The 22,202-nt window shown below is 39.2% G+C and overlaps 1 protein-coding gene across 1 annotated transcript in view; it reads left to right on the top strand.

Annotated features, from left to right (window-relative positions):
* dync1i1a (dynein cytoplasmic 1 intermediate chain 1a) overlaps window positions 1-21,141 on the top strand; it is a 236,830-nt gene extending 215,689 nt beyond the window's left edge. The window contains exons 14-17 of the mRNA XM_068004236.1: window positions 1,303-1,447; window positions 6,807-6,947; window positions 11,747-11,872; window positions 20,498-21,141. Of these exons, the coding sequence (XP_067860337.1) occupies window positions 1,303-1,447; window positions 6,807-6,947; window positions 11,747-11,872; window positions 20,498-20,617 (532 nt within the window). The 3' untranslated portion in view covers window positions 20,618-21,141. The remainder of the gene's footprint in view (window positions 1-1,302; window positions 1,448-6,806; window positions 6,948-11,746; window positions 11,873-20,497) is intronic.
* Window positions 21,142-22,202: the final 1,061 nt, after the last annotated feature.

Below are 22,202 nucleotides of genomic sequence, written 5' to 3' on the forward strand. Positions count from 1 at the left end.
GGAGGGAAGTTCGGGGCTTGGTGGGGTGGGGTCAGAGCCCGGCAATCGGCAGGGAGGGAAGTTCGGGGCTTGGTGGGGTGGGGTCAGAGCCCGGCAATCGGCAGGGAGGGAAGTTCGGGGCTTGCTGGGGTGGGGTCAAAGCCCGGCAATCGGCAGGGAGGGAAAGATTGAGGCTTGGTGGGGTGGGGTCAGAGCCCGGCAATCGGCAGGGAGGGAAAGATTGGGGCTTGGTGGGGTGGGGTCAGAGCCCGGCAATCGGCAGGGAGGTTGGGAGGCTCAACCTCAGGGGTTGGGGGGGGGGGTGGTGGTGGGCGCTGCCGATCAGCAGAAGGTTTGATTGGGGGGGGCCGGGGGTATCACTCCTGCTCATCCTGGCCCACAAGGAGTTCTCTCCTGACCCACAAGCAACCAGCTGCTCCCGTCTCCATTTCGCTGCTGGGTTTCCTGAGCCCTGAAAAACCCGTCCGGCAGCCATTAAATTTAAATCAGGTTCTCAATTTCACTGTGGGAGCAAAAATGGTGGCAGGCACTTACGAGACAGGTTGGGGTCACGTTTCACAAATTTTAATTTTTACCTCCCGCCCGTCGTGGGGGGGTGGGGATAATATCAACCCCAATTATTTCAAATTACCCAGGTAATGGTTCTGTGTGTAAAATTGTATAAGAACGGTAGGTGTGGTTCCAACGCAATTGTTTTTTTTAGTTGCAAATTTTCCCCCTCCCCCTTTCTGTTGCGAAGGCTTGACCCCTTGATGGGGTACGGTTCCATAGACAGTAGTCGCCCAAATGGCCATGTGTTAGCAGGATATGTAACCAAGGGAAGCACCAGGGCTGAGGCTATCCTGTCCTCACATACTTGCACATTCCAATTGGAATCACTATTTAATGACCAAGAGTGGGAAGCCCAGACAAGTTTGCCCTCCCTGTCCCAGGAGTGCTGAGGCCAATTTTAGCACTCCTACTAGTACTCTAGCTCAAATCAGCTAGCTCAGCACAGATTGGGATCACATTTAAAACTTTCCTGGTTTGTATGGCTCATCTGCATAATGGATAAACTGATTGAGTTGTCATAGACTGTAATATCATAAGTTGCCATGTTATGATTCTTTCTTTGGATAATACATGTGATGAACTGAAGCACCTGAACTATTTCTTGTGATCTCACAACTACTGAACCAAATGGAAAAGTGAGGTCTATAAATGGAAAACTTATAGGTGTTAGATTTCAATGACATGTCTTTAAAAGTGTTTGTATTTGTTAAGGCCAGTAATGTGTTATTTAGTCTAAAACTTGTTTTCCAGTAAGGCTGGTATTGGTGAAATGTTCGAGGGTCACCAGGGTCCAGTGACCGGTATCAATTGCCACATGGCCGTGGGACAGATCGATTTCTCCCATCTGTTTGTCACCTCTTCATTTGATTGGACAGTCAAATTATGGACCACGAAGGTAAGAAACAATCGAGTCCCTAACTCTTCGAGACTTCGATTTACGACAATCTTTGCAATGAATCTTTTCTAAGCCATGACTTTTTTTCTAGGATATTGTGCATCATAATTATAGACTCTTCCACTTTCCCTACTTTTCAACTAATTTGAAAATCCAGAGGTTCATGCAAACTTGATCTACTTTGCATTGTGAGGTGTCCAAACAATTTGGAATATTCGTATTTTCATGTTTTCATAATGCTAATATTTTACAACTGTTCTGTGAAACACATGCTTTTGGAGCTGTCTGAGGTTTTTTTTGGTTTTGTCAGGAAGCTTTTGGTCACTCTAGACTACAATGGGTTAACATCAATAACACGCTCTCTATCTGTGCTTTCTCCTCCTTCCCCCCCCACCCCCCATTTTTTTTTAAATGACTAGTTTAATTTCAGAGTGAACCTGCTATAGTCTTGACAAACTTGAGCTTTAAAGCTCCTCGTACCTGAGTCGTAATGGTACAAAAACTCACATCTGTGGGTTTCGCATCGGTGTGACACCAGTCTCGGTGCAGTGCAGATATGGGCCTCATTTTGTAACTGTTCTAACTTTGTTGCAACTTTTCTTGATCTCTCCCTGTGGTTGAAAAAAAGTTGGTTCAAGTGAGTGGAATCTAAGCCATCCTGCAAAGTCTTTGGGTGAGTGGGTGGGACAGATGAGGAAAGAAAAGTTGCTGACATCTTGGTGGGGGGTGGAGAAAAGAGGCGTGGAACTGGCAAGAGGACTCCCAGGAGGTCGACATAAGGAAATCCCCAGAGCAGAAGTAAGTACTCTCCCACAAAAGTTTTTGATGAAAACCACTACAGTAGTTAAAGCATCTGTTGAAAATGAAAGAGGTGCAAGGCTGCAGTGCGTTTTTTTTTTAAAAGGGTTCAATTTATGGCCTAGAAATTGGGTTGCAAAGCGCCCATTTGCCAGGTGCTGCGTGGCCTCCTAAGACCCCAAAATGGTGGGCAGGAAGTGCACTGCCTGCCATACTGGGTAAGGACGAACAAGAGGTGTTCTTTACCCACAGCTGAAACAGATGTTGGGCCTATTATTTGCATATACAAAGGGCCTAATGCCTACTTGAGGTCCCCGCTGCAACATTGGCTTGCCCCGAGCCAGCCTACACCATCGCTATCTGCACTCGGGCACTCAGGATGCCTGCAGAAAAAAGGTAAGCAACTTACTTATAAACCAGCTTCCCGATTGCCACCACTTCTGGCCCCAAGATCCCTGACCTACAGGCCTTGGCCCTGATCTGCGATCTCCCACCCCAGGCCACCAGGCTCCCTGGTTTCCCTTCCACTCCCCTCCCAGCCCCAAGCTCCCCATTCTCCGGGCCACTTATCGCTCCCACCCCAGCCACCAACTTCCAGGCTTCTGACCCCCCCACAACCTCCAGGCTCCCTGATCTCCCTCCACCCATTAGCCACCGATCGCTCCCCCCAGGCCCGTGATCTCCCCCCACCCTGAACAACGATCACTTATCGGTGGGCCGCTACGGCACTGTCTGCAGCCTGAACTTGCATCATTTACCTGCGTGGCCTCCTCCCGCAGTGCCGACTCCATGAATGAGGTCCGAGGCCCAATATCCGCCTCTCCCCAGACCCTGCCATTCATGCGCGGTAATTACTCTGCGTGGGGTTGCACCCAAAGATGTATTTCTAGGCCTACATCTCTTGTCTCCACCCAAACTACAGAAAGTCATAAGTCCTTTAAGAGATACAACAGTTTCACTATTTACATATGATAGCCTTTAAGCACCCTTGCCTGATTTCCGCGCCCTCCCCCCCCACCCCCCCCCCCCCCCCCGCCAAACTCGCGGCTCCTCCCAACGAAACACTTCTGATCGTAGCACATGTAAAACTATTATCAATACAAACAACTGTGCCAGCACACTTATTGTATTACAATACACTCCTGTAAGTGCTCTGTAAGCAAACTTTATCGCAATTGCACTAACTTACATAAGCCCAGCATACAATTCTGAAAAAAGAAAGGCAGTTTAAACAAATTTGATATTTATGGCAATTTGCGGCATTGCAAATGCTTTAAAAGTTGCCCCCTGTGATCTGGAGTGATGCTGCCTTTGAACTTTAGAACTTGTCTGCACTCAGTAGTAGTTGCCAGTGTGGCAATGTGTCATCACCACACTGTTGTCAGTACTTGGGTGCCTATTTGGCTGGATTCTAAGTTATAAGGTCTACTGTAATGTAAGTAAAGCTTACATGATGAAGGGTATGTTTTGTTCAATGGAACATATTGAGACTTTTTTTTCAGGGACTGGTATTTTGGTTTGTATTTTGTCCAAACTATGACTCAGATTAAAATACTTCAGAGCACATGGATGAATTTATAATGGTAAATTGTTTCCTTCGCCGTTGTTTTTTTTTTCTAAGTTCAATCAAATGCGGCAACCTCCACAATCGTGCATTCATGATGTTTTGTATTAAATAGTAAGTTGTATATAGTATAAGAAAATGTAATTGCTAATATGTTTTAACAAAAACAATAGATAAGTTTTATAGCATTTGCAATACCGCAACAGTTTTAAAAATGACAGTTTCGTGGAAAATATTCATGTTTTGAGCAAGATCTGTTCTCCTGCTGGATATTCTCATGAGTGAGTTACACATTGTACTAGCTCTGGTGATGATTACTGGATTCTCACGCTAAATGTACAGTTTTTGAATCCTACTGTCAACTGACATTCAAGTTCAAGTCTTTATGGGAATATTTTGACAGATCTGGGGCATTCTAGTCACCGCCTAGAGTAGCAGAGTTTGCCTTCTTAGGAATGAAAAAGCTGCAGGAGAAGCTGACCCGCCTCGTTGAGTGTTTAGTGATGGTCAGTATGGAGTAGCATTGGCAACATATCCATAGTGCATCTGTCACCTGGAGCATCATAGCTGGAGGAGGACAGTGAGGAGGCAGAACTGGTTTGTGGGGGAGGAAATTTGCAAGGGAGGGATTTTTTAACCACCTTTGAGGAGCTGGGGGAGTTAAACCTTTAAAGAAACAGAATGCTGGTATTGCTGTCTGGATACGGTGAATTTTGTGATGAAAATTGTCAAGTCCCAAATTAAAATTTCACTTTCAGTCTTGTCTTTTTTTTTCCCCAGACATTGAGTTGCTAGAACTTATGAGAAAATATAGTGAGGCATTAGTAAAAGTATAGCTTATCTGGGAATTCTTTACCCACCCCTTTTCTCACTGGTTGACTAACTGACGCCCTAGTTGTTCAGGTATCTGTCAAAACACATTCTTTCCTTTTCTTTGCCAGATGCTTTGATTTTCTTGCATCAGAAAAGCAGACTGATCATCATCCCTTTGTTGTTTGACTCATTTATCAAACTCAATTATAAAGAATGCATTGCCTTAAAGAACAAACCACAAAAATGTAATCAGTTTGTCTTATCTTCAGACTGAATTTATTGCTAACATACTTTTTGAACGTTTGGACTGGAACATTTTTCTTTTTAAAAATGTTTAATTTGACTACTGTGTACCGCATTATAAAGCGTTTCTCCTGTACTGTAACTACTGTTGATAAAGGCACTGTGTTGCTACTGACCGGTTGGATATTTGCAAAACCTGTGGAAGAGCCCCGGTCATTTCAGTAGCAATTGGGATAAACAATAATAACAGGTCTGAATTTAGATCAGGCGGGAGCAAGAGGACTTCACCTTTGTTAAAGGTGACAAAGAAGTACACATACAAGTAAATCCAATGTGAATTTAAAGTACCATTATTTTACCTAGAGACAATTTTTTTTTTAAGAAGTACATTTGACAGTCCTAATTTGATCCTGTAAATCTTAAATAATTTTCCCAATGTCAGTATTCCATTAGTAGTTAACTTAAGTCTCAGATCCTTAATAAAGATAATAGCAATGTGCCTACAAAAATCTTTGAGTGTCTTGTAGATGCACTTAACATGATGCAGTGATGTCTACATTTAAAAAGAATGTCACCCTAAACAAGCAGTTTTTCATTAATTTCCTTTAATAAGGAAACATTAGGATTCTGAAGAATTAATTTTAATTACTGGCCAGTCTGTCTGCCTTCATGTACAATTCCAAATGTAACATTGCTCTGTTTTTTGAATGGTGGCTCATGTGATTCATGATCTGTCAATCAAAATGAAGATAAAATTAAAATACTGTTTATTCAAGAGCCTTTGTGGTTTCTGTCCCCAGTCGAGGCAGCAGAAGCTAATGTAAGAAACTAATAAATTGTAGTATTTCTCACTTGTGTGTTGACTTGCAATACAACTTATTATTTTGCACCTGTGAAATCAAATACCATCGCACCGTGACTTTATATGATTAATTGGGTGTTTTACGTGACCAGGATAAGTGCTCAAGAGATTAATATATGGAGTTTGAGTCATTTACTGTTTAATCCTTCAAAAACTTAAAACATTGCCTCTGGCTTGAAAGCAATTTGTGCTGACTTGAGAGTGTAGTGTATTGTATAGTGATCATTTTTATATATAGAATGTAATGTGGATGGGGTGGCAGAAACTGTAGGAAAGCCAAAGGGGTTAATGTAATCTGAGGCACCACGCAGAAATTAAAGAAAGACCTTGACAATCTCTCTCTGTAAATATAGGAAAGGGAAAAATGTAGCAACTGTTTATACTAACACTAGAATGAAGAAGAAGAAGAATAGCACATTTAACTCCCAAAAAGGCATACACATATTGTGGGGAGGGGGAAGGAGAGGAGGAGGAGAAGCACATTTCATTCAAATGTCTTGAGAGAGGATGACCGCTAATAGCAGTGAAGTTGGACGTTTTGTCTTTGATGTTGTCCAGTTTGTCCTTGCAGCTATCCACATTGTAGATGAAATGTCTGGAGTGGAGATAATCAGAGGGGGTCATGTGGCCCCCAGGGAAACCGTTCACATCAATTACAACAGTTGCCGCTGCATAGGCTTTTTTCACTAGATGGCACTCTGTATCTATAATGGCAGGCTATTGTCTAAAAGCCTGCAGTTCTACTGCCTGGTTCACTTAAAGCATCCCATAATCCTTGGCAGGTTTACCACAGTTTGATTCATTTGCACATGTAACCTCCTACTTGTCCTGAATGAATTGTGAGTTAAATGCCTATACGTCTACCTGTCTGGGGAATGCTCATGCAGTCCTTATGGTATTCTTTTTTTTTATTTATCTTACTGGACAGCTGTTGTATTGAAGTTACTGCACACCTTTGCAGACTTTCATCTCATTGGTTTATGACACTTTGAAAATGTGCAAAGTTTTTAATTAGACTTGCCAGACAGCCTCGGGCAGCACTAGCGCCACAAAGTCTTCTTGCTCTCTCCGCCTTACAGCACAACAAGCCTCTCTACTCCTTTGAAGACAATGCAGACTATGTCTACGACGTCATGTGGTCACCAGTGCATCCTGCACTATTTGCCTGTGTGGATGGGATGGGGCGATTAGACCTCTGGAACCTCAATAATGACACTGAGGTGAGGAAGAAGTTAACCCTTTGTGATTTAATCACTTTTTTTAATACATCTGAAAGTATTAGAATTATTCCTGTCAGTGAATGCTAATGAAGGATCTTCTGTACAGCATTATTTGCCTGCTAATTTCCAGCTTCAGAATTTCGTCGAATTATGGAAAATGAAAACTCATGAACAAGTTAACCTTAATCTTGTCTGAACAAAAACCTAAAACACTGATTTTTTTTTTTGATTAGAGCTTGTAGCTTGGTTTCCTATTGTATATTTCAATGTAAATATTGCATTATAGCAGTTTGCAGATTCAAAATTGGGCTTGTTAACTTGTAAGATGCAAAAAAACTAAAATGCACATTTGCACAACCATGCCTGTATTTCTTCATGTAACGCTGTTTTTTAGGTCACAAGAAAACAAGTAGAGTTTATTATTAAACCAATATTTTTTCACTTTTTATTATCAAAATTATGTGTAAACTATATTTTTTTAATGTCACATCAACTATAAATAAAAATGTTGTTAAGTCATTTCAAGCTGGATGTCAATGGACTGGAGACAAAAAAATCTTTTGAAGTGTCCACAGCAGGAAGTGGTGCAGCCTTTTTAATTATGAACCACACAGCTGCAGGATATGAGTGGGAAAGACTTTTTCTACATCAGCTATGTTTTAGGAGGAGGTTGTAGTACTGTCAGGTATATTCTGTGAAATGTGCCTATCTACCACATTTAGATAAAAATTGGCATGCAAAAGTTCAGTTGGTCATCCCTTGTTTTATTTTGGTAAAATCTTCCCCATTGAAATATTTAACCTTTTCAGTTCCAGAGTAGTGCCACAGAATCCCCACTCCATATATTTAAAATTCAAATGGCTGAAAAACTACATTGGTTTTGATTTAGGTCGTCTCAGTCAGTGAGCTTTAATTTTAATCAAACTTATCCTTTTCAAAAAATGAATAATGATTTGAATATTGCAAAAATATTATTAATTTTTTTAATCCTGGCACTCGCTATGTATGTGGAATACTTAAAAGTGTGTCCCATAAGAGCTGGCTTGCTTCGAATACTCTCTTTATATTACAGAATAGCTTCTGTAGAACCCAGAGCTTCTGGTGTGGAGCCTGCATTATTTACATTGCAGGCCTGAATCCACACCTCCGATAGTAACTTCCAGATTACTGAGCATGTTCAAGATTGCATATGCACCGTTATTTAAAAGTTGATTTTATGGTTTTTGATTTTATGGCTTTCAATTCTGGCTATCGTGCCTTCCCTGAAGACTGGGGTACAGGCCAGCAATGGGAAAACAATATTGCTGATCTGCATGCCAGCAACAACATTTATAATTACTGTTACAGCTACTGCTCTCCATGGAGGAAGCTGGTGAAAAACACCTTGAGATGGTTTTCTGCTCCTTTAAGGATGATCGCACTGACTCGTCTACATGATAGAGCTAGCCCCAAAATTGACCTGGCATCAAATATCAATTTTAACCAGTAGAAATGTTTTGTTATTTGGATTGTCAATTAGAAAGGAACTCCCATGCTATTGCATTTAAATAGTTTATATTCCGAGTTTCTAAGCTAACCAAACCTATGATGATTAATTTGATAAATAACAATGCCTTGATGGATGTTTTTTCTTCAGTAGATTTGAATGCAAGAATAGGTTAGATGTTGGTTCATGGTGTCCAACTAAGTTATGTCTATCCAATTTAAATGAATCTATTTCAGTTTCCGTTGAAATGAATAATTTCTGTAGCAGTTGTTGATCTCCCCTTCATGGCCACTTCAGGTTTAACACAATACCTTGGCTACTAGTCCAAATGCATGTCTGTTACCTTTTGAAAATTCTCACTATGTTGGGAAGTGTCCACGTTCGTCTCCCCCAGTGGCAACAAGCTGACATGTTGCTTTTCTTTCATTATCATCATATTAGAGAAAACATGTTTTTGCATCATTCTAATATGAATATAAGAGTAACCATTGGTTATCTCACGAAGAAAACTTTATGGTGAAAGCATCATTCAGTGTCACATCTCAACCACATGGAGATCATTATTGCCATTAGAAGTATAGCCAGAGAGCAAAAAACTGCATGAGTGCTCCATGAAAGTTAGGAAAGTAGCACATTAATGTGTATGAAAGAAAGTATAATTTCTATCCCATTTCCAATTCTTCGAGGCGACTGTGGCATATCAGGGTCAAATATTTACTGATGCTATGGATTTTCCAAAATGTCTGATTTTTGTTATTTTATAGGGTATGTTATCCTCCCCTGTTCTGATTTTGCCAGAACATGCACCTATGTCAAGATGGTAAGTAGGGAGACTCTCCTGGGCCTTTGCCTAAGTTGCTCTTGAGCCAGCTGCTAAGAGCTGTACAGTAGTGGCATGATGGCTACTATACTTTCTAGTTTTCCCTTTCCCATTTGCATCTGTTTCATGTGGGAGATCAAACCCACAACTCACAACTTCATGGCACAAGTGTTGGTGCTCTAGTGTGGTGCAATTCAAACCTATATTTTTGTAACATTATTTAGCCTACATCTGATCCTATGAATCCCATGGTTGTCCTATTGGCTGATAGTTATTGTTCAATCAATTTTTAAAAGTAATTTCCATCGCGTACAATATAAGCGAAGCACAGTTAATCGAAATTCCAACTTGCCTCTGGGGGGTGCCTAGTTGTGATATTTAGTCTTTGCTGATTTCAAGGGCAGTGATGGAGGAAGTGCAGTTGGCAAAAGTCTCCTCAGGCTAGGGAGGGGAAATCAGTCGGGATTTGTGCTCTGATCGCTATCTAGTAATCCCTGCTGGATAATGCACCTGTGTGGACTTCAAATGATGACTGAATTGTGACAGCCCACTCTTCGTGGTTGAATATGTTGCTGATACAGAATCCAGGCTGACAGCTGAAGAACAGCCACTGTAAGGTATAAGAGGGCTGCTGGTATACATGGAACCTTCCTCCAACATGAATCACCATCTTCAGGAGAGATGGGGAGAGAATTTGGGGGAGGAAAGAAATTTCAATGCACTGCAACAGGGTTATTAGACTCTGATTCATGCCTGCAATTCCCCACACATTGAGTTATTGATCTCAGTCATGGCTCCATAGAGAAGGTGCTGAGTGGAAGCCTGGTGCTTCTCCAAAGGTAGGAGGGAAAAAATTGTCACACTGGCCTACTCTGTGCAGCTTCTAGAAGCTGGTCCTAGAGCTGATGACTTGCTCATCTCTCAGCTGGAAATGATACACATCAGTAGGAGACTACAGGATGGGAAAGGTGGAAATAACAAAAACCTTCCAAAAAAAAGTTAAAATTCCTGTTCTTTATATCCCATGTATGCAAAATGCCACTCTTTGGCCCACAGAGTGGGCAGATAGCTTGGTCCCACGCTTTTGCCAATAGCACTGTGTAACCAGCTGGTCAGAAGTGTGCCATAGTTTGAATTATTTATCCACCACCTGCACGTTCCCCTCCAAGTCTCACACCATCATGACTTGGAAATATATCGCCGTTCCTTCATTGTTGCTGGGTCAAAATCCTGGAACTCCCTACCTAATAGCACTGTGGGAGAACCGTCACCACACGGACTGCAGCGGTTCAAGAAGGCGGCTCACCACCACCTTCTCAAAGGCAACTAGGGATGGGCAATAAATGCTGGCCTTGCCAGCGATGCCACATCTCATGAACAAATTTTTTTAAAATTCTCCCTGTGGAAAATGACTCATCCTCCAAACATTCTGACCAGGACTGTGAACTTGACTCGGAGGTGAGGAGGGGAGAAAAACTGTGGGTGTGAACCTCTTTTCTACCACTTTAAAAATCATTTTAAACATCATTCACGTACAGAAAACAACATTTGCATTATGAACTGCAACCTGACAGCACACTGCACTTATGTGTCAACATGATAGTTATCAAAGTAGATTTTCCCAAATTAAACCTGTCTATGTACAATAAATGCTGGTTGAAATTTAAAATTGTATTTTTTAAGAAATTGTTAGCTGCTGAATATGATACCTGCTTCTAAATCCTGACGGCAGTAGCTGAATTTGGAGTGCTGTATGTTGACACTGGCTTCCTGAAATGGAATTTCATTGATATTCCTCACCTTAATGAGTATCAAAATTCACACATAAAATTAAATTTTAAAAAATTGATCCATTGGTGAGTGAAGCTACAACTTGCCTGTTAGAAAATCATTTTGTTGGCCTGTGAGAACTTCAGTTCATAATTAGAATACATTTCCTGTATGTTTCAGATTGTTTCAAATGCTCACTATTATGGTCAGAGCTACATATATTCAAATCTGATAAATGGCAATTAGTACCAAACTCAAAATATTTTCAAGATTGGACAAACTTCTGCTCTGTGCAGTTATAGTTGGTGAGGTCATTCTCGTCTATCCCAACTAGTTGCATAAAGCAGAATTTCACTCCATTTATATGACATTTACTTGGAAAATGTTGTTTAAATGTTCAAGTATTTTTTAAGCTGACTTGTAAATGAAGATTAATGGCAGTTCTCTCAATTGTATTTAATACAGTTTAATAAACCAGTGCAAGGGGTTTTGTGAAACATGAGTTTCATAACAGCAGTAAAAAATGTGGTTTGTGTATTTAATTTTATAGCAATGAAGCAAAATAACACCATGCTGTAAGACAGTATATGTTAATTTTTACCTTCATGTTTTAACTGGAATACATGGGCTGTGTTAGCTACAGTGATCTTCCTTTTGACTCCATTGTTGGAAAATGTACTGGGCTATATTACAAATTAACTTTTTAATATTGCTTCATTTTAGGTACCAACAGCTAGTGCAGCTGTTGAGGGAACGTCTGCGCTAAATCGGGTCAGATGGGCACCAACTGGCAGGGAAGTGGCAGTAGGTGATTCAGAAGGACACATATGGGTTTATGATGTTGGCGAGGTAATTAACAAACTTGTTATTTGTTATAACATTATTTTTGTAATTTGTTTAGTAGGTCTGATTTCATTGGTCAGTCTTGCATATCTCTTTTTATTTGAAATTTTACATCCTCTAAAATCTCAGGGAAATGTAGTTTTACATTTCCGTTCTACTTGGAAGATGCGAAGGTCAAATATGGTTTGCCTATCTCCTCAGATAATTAGCATTGCTTTAATAATTATATTTAGCATTGCGTTCATTATATACACTGACTAATATTATCTGGTAATCAGCTACAGATTACCACTTGATACAGTGGCACTGATTACCTCATAAATGATCCTCAGTGCAGATGTCCATCACTCATTAACTGCATGGAGCATCTCAGCTGTCATTGTCCACCATGGTCCCACCCACACACCCAATCAACTCTCAGCAAAAAATAAACAAACACAAAATTATCCCTTCCATCTCCATTTAAAAAAAAAAGCATGACAGCGTGGCTTGATTTCAAATCAGTAACCTAAGGCTTTAGATGACTTTTATAAACTGCTCAAGCACTGATTGAGATTTGCTAATTAGGACTTTTGATAAATCTACATTTGTCTGTGACGCAATTTTTGTCTGATCTATTTTGTAATTGGTAAACTTTAATATGTTGCATAGATAAGAACGTAAAGATCAGGGATGAAAAACATCTCACCAAAGCTCATCTGTCTGGTACTCTAGCTCTCCTGACATGGCAGTGAATTGTATTTTGAATAACCCAATGTGTTTTGTTGCCTTGTTTACCTCTGTACATAAGTGAAGCAACAACATGAGAGGTGCAGCTGAAATGAAGAGCATTTATTTTTGGAATCCACTGCCTTTAATTTCTTCCACTTCTATATATTTTTAATAGCCATTTTCCAGATATACTGCACCACAGGTTTCATTTTAATTGATTTCAAATTTAACTTTAGGAAAACACAACGTGATGAGAGGCTAATTATCTTTTTTATTTAATTGATGAAAGTTTAATGTTTTAGTTCTAAAACTCAACAGTGAGATAAATTGTGCTTTATTTTTCTCATTGGAAAATGGAAAGCCTGAACTAGTACAATAAAAAATAAATGGATAAACCAGATTTCATGAATAATAAATCTTTGAAATGTGTATATATATATTAAAATATAATTATTTTTCCATGTTAATCAATTTATTTTTTAAAAGGTTAACTAATGACATTTTCCTTTTAGCACTGAAGTATTTTGCCTACAATATCAGTTCTCAAATATTCTAATACTCATTGGTGTATTTTATATCGCATATAAAATAAGTTTTTTACTTATTTAGTTTTACTGTTCTAAAGTCCATCAGCAATCATCTGTTTAAAGGTGAATCTTCTCTAAATACATGTTTAGCCATCAGGCAAAGGAAGCCTCGTGGGTGACTATTTGAACATTCAGTGAAAAGGCTTTTTATTTTTGAAATGTTATGATTATGTCACAAATAATGAATTCAGAAACATTTTAATTACAGTTTTTCCATTGAAACTACATATAAAAAGTTTTGAAGTTGTCTGCTTTCACTGAATGCATAGTTCTTCAGTTAACTGCTATACATCTGTACTGCCCCTTAACTCACCCACACAGGAGTTCAAGATTCAATTTTTTCCCCACAAGCTAGAATATCTAGAACAATATAAAAGTCAAATCTCGAAAGCCATTTAGAGTCATTCCAATTACTACTGCTTTTCCGGTCATTATTCGCTGCTATTTCCAGCATTTTTCTCACAAGGTATGCTGTCTCAGATTTGTTTCTTGTATGAAGATTCCTTGAAGCTGATATTACCAGTTATTCATAACCTGCTCTTTCTTTTGGTTATTCATAACCTGCCCTATCACGCAGATTCAAAGTTCAGGCTGCGATAGTGTTCTACATCATTTTCCTTTCAATGCAAATGTAGTTTTCTAGCTCTGCATCTATTTTTTTTGTGTGCGTTTTAGGAAAAGTGATTTATTGGAACTAGCAGATAAACAGATAAAAATTGAAATATAAAATACTGTTCTCATTCTAAATGCAAGTAGAACTTCCCATTTTAGTTGCCCTTTTAGTCATTCATCAATTAAGGATCCAATGTAAAATTAATAAATATTAATTATAAAAAATATAGAAAGTTCACCTTCACATCTCTGCTGAAAGAATAATGGAAATACTTTCTAATGTTAGAATAATGCTGTTACGAGATGTTACGAGTTCTCATTTTGTCCAGTACTAAAATTCCATCGATTCAATTTTTTTAAGATTGCGTCTTAATTTTAGGATCATGTATTGTATGTTTTGTATTCCTGCTAAGTCTAGACCCATTTTGAAACCTGCTTATCTTGACCACAGTAATATGTCAGTTTGACAGACTGTTATTCTGCATGTTAACCTCAACAACTAATGAGGTTTTGTACTCTTCCAGACAGTGATTTAAAAACATTGATTATTCAGAGTTTACCCTTCCTTATAAAGAGCACTCTAAATTATTTCTTACTGATCAGTTCAATACTAGATAATAGAAGCATATTTACACAATATAAAACTCTGCTTTCAATTTTTAAAATATGGGAGGAGAGGTTAGTCGCTTCATCTTTTAAAGAGAACTCCTTGTACTGATTTCAGAATTTAAAATGATTTATAGAAACCTCAGAATAAAAACCCTGCATCTGTCATATAAATCTTAATTAATTTTTTTCCATACATTGAATTTCAATTAATGCAATAATTAATGTGGAAAAACATTTTATCAAAGTAAAGAATAACTTAATATTGTATTTTTACCTATATCTTGAAGGTAAAAAATTTGGTAAATTTCAAAAACTTTTAAATTTTGTGTCCATCAATTTTGTTGTATCCAGTGTATATTGATTTTGCCTCATCCTAAATTGTTATTCTGCAATTTATTGTAATCATGACAAGCTTTAGACAGATGCAGGAAATAGTAGTGGTAGTAGTAATCTTTTCATTGCAGATTAATACAAATTAAATGATTGTAAATTGGAAATATTTTAAATATTTTAGTGATGATTTCTATAAATGTGGAACATTGGAATTGGAAAAGAATGCCAGCTTTGGGCATCCATTGACATGTGATATGCATCAAGTTTAGCTTTTCAATGTGAATTTTTCCCCCCTGAATTCAAAGTTTTTTTCTTTGCAGTAATAAGATCTGGCATTACTTTCAAATCCTGGTTTAAGACGATCTTCTGGCAATGTACAGATTTTAACAGGGAAAATACTGGCATGAAGGAGTAATTATATAGGATTAGTGACATTGTAAGATAGTTTTTGAATAGCCAAGTTTAATTTTAATGCAGAACTTCTGCTTAACTTTATACTTGTCATACAAAAAAATTACTAAACACAAAATAAATAAGTATGAAGACATTATTTGCTTTACACTTTTTGAATGCAAATGATTTTTTTCTTGATTCAGTATGTGTATATATTTTGGATTAACGCTTTCAGTAAGTGACTAAAATCTAATAATACTTTGAGTCAAATTTGTAATTATAAATTTTATTTCATTGCAGATTATTGTTTCATACATTACTCAGTTTTTACAAGAACATTTGTCTACTTAAAGCATATATCAGTGTTATAAAGGCAAATGAGTTGTCTGTACATTGGAAAAGTTAATTGGTGATACTGCTGTTAGTTTCCTTCTCAAAATAAACAGTACGTTAAAACAAATAGGAACAAAGGAAAGGGAAGCTGACTGTACCTTTGGTGGGCCCGCCAACTTGAAGGTCCTGATTTACCAATTGGTTGCCAAATGTTCATACGCACTTTCCACACTTTGATAGGCTGACCACCACAGAATCATCAGGACTACCCGTTTGGGGGTATGCTCCTGAACAGTTATTAAATTTATTTGGTACCCCACCTGCAGAAAGGTATTCATTGATCCAGATAAAGTGCCTGCTAACATTCTGGGATTTAAAAATTGGATTTGGCTCCAAGTTATGCAGGCGAGTTCTTTTAAATCAGAGAATATTTAGGTGCCAAGAACCCATTAAATTAGTCCTCAAAGCACTTCCATTTGGATGTTTGTCAATAAAATCCTTTCATTTACACACTGATTAAGCCATGTCTCTCTACCAAAATATCACCTTTTCAGTCAGTGGCACATTTCCCAGTAACTCATTAACTAGCATGTTCGTTTTATCTTTTGCAGAAAATTTAGAATGCTTAACACTTGATGCAGAAATTTTTAGACAGCAAATAGCAATCTTTGTGCTGAATCACCTGGATGCTTTTTCTAACGTTTTTTTTCTTTCAATTATTTTTTTAAAAATCAATCAAGTGTCTCATGGAAATTATTATTCATAGACACTGTGCAGATAAATAACCAGATTCTTTTTAAATGATCCCTCACTTTCAATTGATTTTATTTATTTATATATAATATATCTCTCAGTTAGCCAAATACTGAAGATGGTAATTTTTTATACAATGGAAATTGAACAAAATGCATGAAGATGCAGTGGTGCACTAAGGATATGACTTGTTTTGTCTGTGGTAGTTGTTCTGATTTGTGAAACCTTATGTAACATTTCTGAAACCAAGAGCAGCGTATATAAATGTATTAAGTTTTATGTAGAGGGTAGGGAGACACAGGCTCAGTTCTTGAACCAGATTATATAAAAACTAATATTTTTGAGTCATTATATCTATTTGATATAATGACTCATCTTATTGGTAACACTACATTTCAGGAGGCTTTTGTACTTCAGCTGGTCCAAATGTGACCTATTGTTTGAATAAACAAAGCTTTGTAAATAAAAGTAATATGTTTCTCCTTATTAATTAAAATTTATATTACCTTATGAGACATGATTGATTTGTGAATGTAGATATTGCCTGAGTGGTTATTACAATGATCAAATCCATTGAGTCAGTGTTTGTGTGCATCTGCTAGTGAGCATTTCAGCTTTCATGTTTTTGATTTCTCTCACCTTTATGAATCCGATCATCATTAGAAGATGGAGCCTACTGTTAGGCCTATGCCAGTATTAAAGGAGATATAAAGAAGTAGCCTGACCATTTGTTTTAGAATTTAGAACTTTCCTTAGGGGATGGTGCTCAGCCTCCACTAAGCAGCTCACCAGCCAGGCTGAGATTGGGAAGTCAATGTGTAATGGCAGGTGCAAGGCAGCACACTGGTACCAATCCACTGCCTTACCTGCTGTTGCATTTTCAACCAGCTCCACAAAGTACAACTCATCCGGAATGTCACGGCCTGTGTCCCCATGAATCTATAAAGGTTCATATCCCTATCATCCCATCCTGGCCAAACTCCTTTGTTTCTCCATGCCCCAGCAAATTGATTTTAAGATTCATGGCCTCACCCATCCCACTCAAGAAATCAAGAGATCTGCTCCTGTCATACATTCCCACAAGCACCCTTTTCTTCTTTGAATTTGACCACCTGCTCATTTTGTACATTTTCCATTTCACCATCAGTAGCTGCTCTTTGTCACTGTCCCTGCCCTCTGGAACTCTCATTACCTTGACATCTTAACCTCCCTTCTTGCCTTCCAATTCCTCAAAGACTCTTCTCTTCGCCAATGTATCCTGTTTTTGCCTTTCTCCTTCCTGCTCTTTTGTGCCGTGCTCTGTAAAGTGCTTGGAGATGTGGATGTGAGGCATGTTATAGAAATGTAAACTGTTGCCAAGTCCACTTTTCACAAGAGTGAGAGATCTCTTCACAGCTTTGGTTAGTTTGTAAGTTCCATTTCATAAATGTTTAATTCAGTCTGTACTTTAACAGTGTTGGGGGAGAAAGTGATGGTCCTTCTTTATTTAGAGCTTTTTTTTTTACATGTATCTTAGTTCTACACACCAGCATTTCAGTTAGTTTATAAACAAAATGACCCACCAAACTTTTACAGCAAAGGCATTATCAATTAGTCAAGCAGATGGTGCCAGATTGTACACATCAGGAGCTACAGACCACTGGTTCAGTGGTAGTGTGGAAACCTGGTTCTTTGTCACTCTGGTTATGAAGATGTTTTAAATCTACAGTAATAAACACAGAAAATGCTGACAAAGCTCAGCAAGTCAGGCAGCGTCTGTGGAAAAAGAAACAGAGTTAACATTTCAGGTTGAAGACCTTTCATCAGAACTGGAAGATGTTAAGAGTTAAAGTTTTTGAGCAAGTGCAGGGTCAGGGAAAGAGGGGAGGGACGAAAGAACAAAGGGTAAGGTCTGTGATAGGGTGGAGGGTACGAGTGATTAAATGACAAAAGGCATTAAGGTGGAAGGCAAGGAGGGTGGTAATGGGATGGGTTAAGAAACAAAAGATTGATCAGGAGTAGCTGTAAATGGCAGCAGCAGAACCATTACCAGCACTAGCTGACCAAAAAAATGGGAGCTGTGGTTATGGTCTGAAGTTACTGAAATCAGTGTTGAGTCCGGAAGGTTGTAAAGTGCCTAAATGAGGTGCTGTTCCTCGAGCTTCCGTTGAGTTTCATTGGAACAGTGTAGGTGGCTGAGGACAGAGAGGTCAGGGTGGGAGTGGGAAGGGGAATTAAAATGGCCATCGATCGGCAGGTCAGGGTCATGCTTGCCGACAGAGCGGAGGTGTTCAGCAAAGCGATCACCCAGTCTGTGTTTGGTCTCCCCAATATAGAGGAGACCGCATTGTGAGCAGTGAATACAGTATACTAAATTGAAAGAAGTACAAGTAAATCGCTGTTTCACCTGGACAGTGGGAAGGGAGGAGGTGAAGGGGCAGGTGTTGCATCTCCTGTGTTCCCCATTTGTTCTTTCCTCCCCTCTTTCCCCCCCCCCCTGCCCCTCCTTCCCCTCCCCTGCCCCTCCTTCCCCTCCCCTGCCCCTCCTTCCCCTCCCCTGCCCCTCCTTCCCCTCCCCTGCCCCTTTCCCTGGCTCTGTACTTGCTTAAAAACTTTCAACTCTTTAACATCTTCCAGTTCTGATGAAAGTTCATCGACCTGAAACGTTAACTCTGTTTCTTTCTCCACAGATGCTGCCTCACTTGCTGAGCTTCTCCAGCATTTTCTGTGTTTATTTCAGATCTCCAGCATCCACAGTATTTTGCTTTTGATTTAAACCCACAGTACTTTGAAGCAGTAAAAATGATCATGATTTCTGTGAAGAAGTTATTTTTTAATTGCTCAAACACAAGCTGTCTCCCCTTCTGACTAGGCTGGTAAAGGCATAGTCCAGTGTGGTACTGACCAATACACACCAAGAAGCTTCAATCCCATTCTGTGCTGAGTAAGCTGATTACAGCTGGGATGGTAGTAAGGGCACTGCAATTGTTGCAGTTGGCCTCAATATCACTGGGCTAAAAAGGGAAAAATCTGCCAGGATTCCTGCTCCAGGACCACAATCCAGTGACTCCTGCTGGAAAGTGTATGTGTGTGGGTTGCCATGAGAACTGAATCAGGCTTGGCTGTGATGCCTCACAATTGAATAGTGTACCAGTACTCACTATTAGGCTCACACATGAAGAATAGTTGTTTAAATGTGCTATCTTTAAAAACAGTTTTTATTGGGTTTACTTTATATATTTCTGTAAGTTGAGAGAGCTTGGAAGAAAACTGCATGTGCACAACGATGTGTATTTAGTGTGTTGGTTCATGTAGTTTCTTTAAAAATTTTGCTAAGGAGCAAAGTATGAGTCCTGCTGAAACTGCTGGAAAGGTAGATGAGATGGAAGTCGCTGCAGGTGACCATACTTTGCCTCCGCTGCCATGTTTTATCCAGAGCTGCTGAATAAACTGTCCTGTGTCATATACAGGAGTTAATGCCTCATATTCCACTACAATGTAAAGGTGGTGTAGAATCACAAACTTTCTTTTAATAAACAGTTTTGAGTTTTTTGCTGGTTGCTACCACTGCTTCCCAGCAATAGGAAATCTAGCCCGGTACACCACAATTTCCAGCCTTATCGCACCAGTGTGGTATTTTCATTTCCCACACTAACCACCCTTGTGGCACCCCTCTGAATTAGAAAACCAATTTGTGCCAAATTATAGGTAGCTTTGTGCTGCAAGCCCACATCCACTAGGGAATGGGTTGAGATTGGCCAAACTCATGTCACATATGACCTTTACAGTAAGCTGAGAGAGAAGACTTTCATTCTATGTTTTAGCTAAATTCAAACCCAGCTTCTAGGGATGAAAGGACAAGGTGCCACCTAATAACTAATTCTAGTGGAAAGTTGAGACTATTCTCATTTGTTAAGTGTAAATATTAAAAAATAGTACAAAATGCTCTTGATACTCTCAACATGAGTGCCCGATGATATGTTACACAGTTAATGGCTCTTAGTAGTTATTAAACTACATTTACTGCAGGCTAGTGATTTACAACCTTTATATCTTGTCACATTGCCAAGTGTTTGAGCCTTTAAACCTGTTAACTTATTTTGTTCAAGTTGCTCATACTGAATCCTAATGTATATAGCATGTGACTGAAAGTAATCTTGACCAATAAGAATTTCAGTTATAAACCATAAACTGAAATAGTTTAGTACAGCCACAATATAAATGAAACAGGAAATGAGGTACCTCTTTGAAAGCTTGTGAAGGTTGAGGGTTAAGATTTTTTTTTAAAAATGAAGCACTTCCACTTTCTTCTCATTCACAGCAATTGGCGATCCCTCACAGTGATGAATGGGCTCGTTTTGCTAGGACCCTGGTGGAAATCCGGGCTAACCGAGCAGATGCTGAAGAGGAGAGTGTAGTTGAATTGGCTGCACAGCTGTAGGACATTATCTGCACCCACCGTGCCAGCCCAATGATGCCATACCAAGATATGCCAGTGTAAAGTGCCATTTATGATGAAAAGCTGCTATTATTAGTTTTACTGTTTCACACTTCTAGTATGTTTAATATGTAAAGTGTGTTTAAAAACAGCATAGGAGTATGAAAATAACTGCTGGATTCTGTAATGTTGAATGGGTGTCATAAATATTGAAATTGCATAAGAAGTATTCATTGATGCCTTTTAACTAGTTAGTAGCTGTATTTAATGACTAGACGCCCATAGTTAAACTTATGTTCGCATGCATGTATGCCATAGATCTATTAAACCCATATGATGGCAGATATGATGATGTGCAGATGTGGTGAGCTACACTGTACAAGACTGAGCCAAGAATTTCAAATGTATTTTCACACTGCTAACACATTATGAATGGTTGTACTGTATGAGCATTGCTGCTCCATCTTTATTAAACTACTGCATGGAACATACTAGAAAAGCATTAAAATAAACTATCCTAGAACATGCCCATGATGTGTTTCCTTTATTGTCTCTGTACATTTCAGTTTTCCTCATTAAATTCAAGCATTAGAGGCCATGTTGGCCTTCATTTAAAGAAATGCATATTTTCCAAAAAGAATCACCCTCCTAAGTGGTATGGTAACAATTCTCAGTTAAGTAGGAGTTTTAAAGGTCCATTATCCCAGTATGCTGCAACAATACAGGTCTCCTGCTGTTATCTACATACTCGTCAATGTACTGATATTTGAGATTTGAGCACTTGTATTTACCAACACAAGTGACACATACATTTTGAGGGGGGTGCAAGAGTAGAGGAACCTGGGGGTGCGTATTCACAAATCTTTGAAAGTGTCAGGACAAGTTGATAAGGTGGTTAAGAAAGTGTATGGGATACTTGGCTTTGTGAATGGGGGCATTGAATACAAAAACAAAGAAGTCATGCTAAAATGTTACAAATCATTGGTTAGGCCTCAGCTGGGGTAATGTGTACAATTCTGGGCACCCCACTTTAGGAAGGATGTCAAGGCCTTGGAGAGGGTAGAGAGGAGGTTTACCAGGATAATACCAGGGATGAGACACATCAGTTATGTGGAGAGATTGGAGAAGCTGGGATTGTTCTCTTTACAGCAGAGAAGGTTAAGGGGAGACCTAATAGAGGGATTCATCTGGTTTACTAATGTCCTTTGGGAAGCCTGCCATCCTTACCCAGACTGGCCTATATATGACTCCAGACCCACAGCAATGTGGTTGATTCTTAAATGGCCTCTGAAGTGGCCTAGCAAGCCACTCAGTGACTTTCTGTAGCGAGATTGTACAACTAAGAATAAAACCAGACGGACCACCTGGCATTGGACCACTAGGCACCAGATACGACAAAGGCAAACTAAGGCCAGTCGACCCTGCAAACTCCTCCTCACTAACACCTGGGGACATGTGCCAAAATTGGGGGCATTGTCCCACAGACTAGTCAAGAAACAGCCTGACATAGCCATACTGACAGAATCATACCTTTCAGTCAACGTCCCAGACTCTTCCATCACCATCCCTGGGTATGTCTTGTCCCACT

This window comes from Heptranchias perlo, chromosome 2 (assembly GCF_035084215.1).
Source record: "Heptranchias perlo isolate sHepPer1 chromosome 2, sHepPer1.hap1, whole genome shotgun sequence".
Lineage (NCBI taxonomy): Eukaryota > Metazoa > Chordata > Chondrichthyes > Hexanchiformes > Hexanchidae > Heptranchias > Heptranchias perlo.